The sequence below is a fragment of the Neopelma chrysocephalum genome, unplaced genomic scaffold (assembly GCF_003984885.1).
Source record: "Neopelma chrysocephalum unplaced genomic scaffold, ASM398488v2 Primary Assembly neopelma1_134, whole genome shotgun sequence".
NCBI lineage: Eukaryota > Metazoa > Chordata > Aves > Passeriformes > Pipridae > Neopelma > Neopelma chrysocephalum.
The window spans coordinates 441,497-445,748 of NW_020897796.1; the positions used below are offsets into that span (position 1 = coordinate 441,497).

Consider the following 4,252-nt stretch of genomic DNA (forward strand, 5'->3'; position numbering starts at 1 on the left):
GCCCAGGGCAAGGGGGGTGCCCAGGGTAGGGGGTGCCCAGGGCAAGGGGTGCCCAGGGCAGGGGGGGTGTCCAGGAGGGGGAGTGTCCAGGGCAGGGAGGGTGCCCAGGGCAAGGGGTGCCCAGGGAAGGGGGTGCCCAGGGCAGGAGGTGCCCAGGGCAGGAGGTGCCCAGGGCAGGGAGGGTGCCCAGGGCAGGGGGAGTGTCCAGGGCAGGGGGTGCCCAGGGGAGGGGGGGGCCAGGGCGGGGGGGGGGCGCGGGGGGGGGGGGGGGCCGGGGGCGGGGGGGGTGCCCAGGGCAGGACTCACCGTTGTCCAGGTACTGGACGGTGGAGTTGCGGGAGTAGCTGGGGTTGAAGTTGGCCATGAGGGGGGCGATGTACTGGGTGGCCGTGAGCATGCGGTGGATCACGTCCCCCACGAAGATAAAACCTGAGCGGGCAGAGGGTGAAGCAGCACAAACCACCCCCAGGACCCTCCCTCCCACCACCCTGCCCCATTTTTACCCCCCAGAGTCCCCTCCTGGATTTTTCCTCCAAGCTTGTGTGACCCCCCCTCCCAAACTGCTGGAGGACCGGAGGCTCCGGCAGCACCCGAGTCCCTGAGCAGCAGCAGCGGAGCAGGGGGGGATTTGGGGGTGCAGGGAGAAGGTCAGAAGGGCTGTATCCCCTTCTCTGAGCTCCCTGGGGCTGTGGGGTGAGGTCAGAGACAGCACCAGAGCCACATCCAGCCCTCCCCTGCAGGAATCCCATCCATCCCATCCATCCCATCCCATCCATCCCATCCTATCCCGACTCACCGCCCGTCGCTATCGTGACCTGCCGCAGGAGGTGTCCGTAGAAGGGGAAGTCAAAGGAGAGGATGATCCTCTGCAGGAGGGAGGTGAGGTGAGGTGAGAACCACGCTCAGCCCTCGGGAAAACGCCCAAGGGAATGTGGAGGGGACTGGTCCATGCCCTGGATGATGCTTGGAGGGTGGGAGGAGAGGGACGGGAGCGGGGTCCTGTGGGTGCTCATCCCCTTCACCCCCGGAGCGAGCGGGGGGGACCCAAACACTTCCCACATCCTGGGATGTGGAAGGGATTCCCAGGACACCCCTGCTGGGAGAGGGGACGTGGGGACAGGGCCGCTCACCGAGGCCTGGCGGTGGGTGTTGGAGAGGATCCCGTGGATCTTCACTTGGCTCCCGTTGGCCGCTGCCATGTCCACCCACAGCCCCTTCCTCTGGGCCTCCCCGGGGCCGAACACCCGCGACACGTAGTAGCTGTGGTTGTCCTCCTGCAGAGAAAATGTGGGATTACCTGGATTGCATGCAGGGATGTGAACCCCTGAGCAGCTGGGATGTGTGTTCCAAAGCAGCTGGATATAAATCCAGCCTGGAAAACCCCGGGCGCAGCCAGCGGGGGATGCTGAGCAGCTGGAGGAGAAGGTGCAGGGAATCCCACGGGATACTGGGCTGGGCAGAGCCAGGGGTGACTCACGAGACAAGAGAGCTCGGCACAGCACGGGCAACATTCCCGGGAAGGAAAATATCCCGCCCCAGAGCCAGGGGCTGGGAGCTGAGGCTGAAGTGACCACGGCAAGCGGAGCAAACAACCAGAGCCGTGGAAGCCCAGAGGAAATGATGAACCTTGGAACAAGCAGCTCTGGGAAAGAGGCCCAGATGCTGCTGCCAGCAGGGAGGGAGGATGAGGATGAGGATGAGGATGAGGATGAGGATGAGGATGAGGATGAGGATGAGGATGAGGGGCACGGCAGGGGAAGAGGGACATGGGATGTGCTCCGGGGTGACCCCCTGGAGCGTGGAACGGAGGGAGCAGATCCCCCCTGTTCTCACCCAGAGCAACGAGAGGCACCCTGGGGTCCCCCTAAAGGCATCAGCAGCACCCCTGGGCCCCCCAAGTCCCCTCTCCCAGGCAAACCAGAGCCTGGACCAGGTGCCAGCTCTGCCACGAGTCACCTCAGACTGGCCAGGGACACGGGCAGAACAGTGTCACCAGCAGGAACAGACGGACAGACGGACGCCATCTGGGAGCCATCGCCTGTCAGGGGAGGCCGGTTCACACCGAGGTGGGGGGGAGGACGGGAAGCATCTTAATTTTCCCTGGGAAAGCGTTGCTCCAGCGCTCCGTGCCAGCAGCTGGCACGATGCCACGCTGGCCGCTCGGCCCCATCTGCTGCTCGGCCCCCTCCGACCCCCAAAGCCCCCTCTGACCCCCCCAAAACCCCCTCTGACCCCGGGACCTGCTTCCAGCCCCACTCCCTGCACGTGACCCCGGGTGCTGGAGGCAGGGGAGGAGCCCCTCAGCTGGAATAAAGCACTGTTAGAAAAAAAATCCTGTAACTTGTGGTTTTTTCCCGCTTCCCCAAAGCTCAGGGAGAGTCGCTGCACTCCTCAGCCTTTCCCGGCTCTTCCCCACGGGAATTCCAGCCCCTGTTTGCTCCGAGGGGCTGACGCATCCCAGTCCCTATGGATGGGGAAACTGAGGCTGTGCTGGCACCTGCTGCATCCCGGCACACACCTGCCCATGGAAAACCCCTGGGATGCGGGATGCAGGGTGACAAAGGAGAAAACCTCCCGTGTCCTCGTGTCCCCCACTGTGCCTTCCCAAAGTGCTCCAAATAATCCAGGGGGGAGCAAGCAGGGCTGGAGCACGGAGGATCCGGCTCCTGACCTCATCACTGACTCACCGGGATGTTCTAATCCGTCACCTTGACTGGGTTACAGCAGGAATTAGGAGAGGAGAGGTTTGGGACGCAGGGATAAGTGGGGCAGAGCTCGGGGAGGGAGGAGACCTCCGTTCTTTGGGACCAGCGCTGCCTCTCTGCACCCCTAACCTGGAATATTTTGGGAGGAGAGAGGGGAAAATCCCTCTGGACCCTGCACTGGAACCTCCCAAGGTGGGATCCCACCTTCTGCAGGCGGGATGGGGTGAGATGCACCTGCGACCTCGCCCACGGCCCCACTCCTGGAGCAGATCCCAAAGCCTCAGGAAATCACTGCCTTTCCCTCCCGGGAACCACAGGCACCGTCACACCCTCCCTGCGGCTCCCCCGGCATCTCCAAAGGCCCTGGTGGCCACCAGTGGTTTTGGGCTGGTTTGGGGTATTTTTAAACACTTCCACATCAGGACTGTCCCGGTTCCTGGCCCTTCTTCATCCCGGGTGGATGAGCTGGAGCTGGAGCAGAGCGGAAGCAGCCACGGCTGTTTGTCCCCTGCCTGCTGTGCCTCGGGGCCACCAAAAACACCGGGACAAGTCACCCTCCACCAAAACCCAGCCACCCACATATCCCCCCCCATCCCCAGAGCTCAGGAAACTCCTCTGGCTGCCGAGGGACACGCGGCCCTACCACAAATAACCGGGAGCTAATTGAGGGCGGGTAATTAGGCACAGCAGGGGAAGGAAGGTGTCCCAGGAGGTGACACTGCTGCTGCTCAACTCGTTAGTGGTGACACAGGGACAGAGATCACCCCCTCCCACACAGCCCCCTCACTCTCTCTTGGCCCCAATAAGGTTATTGGGGGACAGTGGCATCCTACTCGTGGCACCCACAAACAAAGCATCCCGGGATTTCCAGCCCAGGGATGGCCCTGGGACCTGGCAGGGCTGTGGAGGCTGCAGGGCTGGGAGCAATCCCAGGGCACTGGGTTGTAATTATCCTCTGGGATGTGGGATCCAGCTCCCTGCCCAGCCCGGGAATAGCTCCCGTGGTTGGGAACAGCTCCCGTGGTTGGGAACAGCTCTCCTGGTCAGGCACTGGGTGGGGGGCACAGGGGGGACCCCCACTCACCACGATCCGGGTCTCGTTGGCCGGCAGGGTGTCGATGGCCAGGCTGCCCCCGCCCAGGTCGTGGCTGATCCGGGTCCCCTCGGACGCATCCCGAGTTCTCCGTCGCCCTTCGCCCACCTCCGGGCTCCCGGGGGGGCGTCCTGGGGGGGGCACAGGGAGGGGTCAGGGGGGTACCATGCCACCCCCGGGACCAGCCCTGTCCCCCAGCAACGCTCTTGGTTATGTGACACGAGTTTGGGAGGGGGTCTCAGCCTCGATCAGCAGCATCACCGCGAGGATGGACACACAGGGCAGGGTGTCTCTGAGGTGGGGCCAGGTGACAGTGACCCCAGCCAGGGGAGGAGAGCGGGGATGGAGGGCAATGAGGAGGCAGAACACCTCCAAATGGCAGCCCCTGCACACGCCAGCGTGACCCCGGGGAGGGGGAAGCTGCACGAGCGTGGCCGTGTCCTCGATGTCCCCC

The 4,252-nt window shown here is 64.2% G+C and overlaps 1 protein-coding gene across 1 annotated transcript in view; it reads right to left on the reverse strand.

Annotated features, from left to right (window-relative positions):
- The window catches only part of PLXDC1 (plexin domain containing 1), a 16,504-nt gene extending 12,448 nt beyond the window's left edge, over nucleotides 1–4,056 (reverse strand). Inside the window, exons 1-5 of the mRNA XM_027698921.1 lie at nucleotides 4,020–4,056; nucleotides 3,790–3,929; nucleotides 1,131–1,274; nucleotides 797–866; nucleotides 307–429 (exon numbers count right to left, since the gene is read on the reverse strand). Of these exons, the coding sequence (XP_027554722.1) occupies nucleotides 307–429; nucleotides 797–866; nucleotides 1,131–1,274; nucleotides 3,790–3,929; nucleotides 4,020–4,056 (514 nt within the window). The remainder of the gene's footprint in view (nucleotides 1–306; nucleotides 430–796; nucleotides 867–1,130; nucleotides 1,275–3,789; nucleotides 3,930–4,019) is intronic.
- Nucleotides 4,057–4,252: the final 196 nt, after the last annotated feature.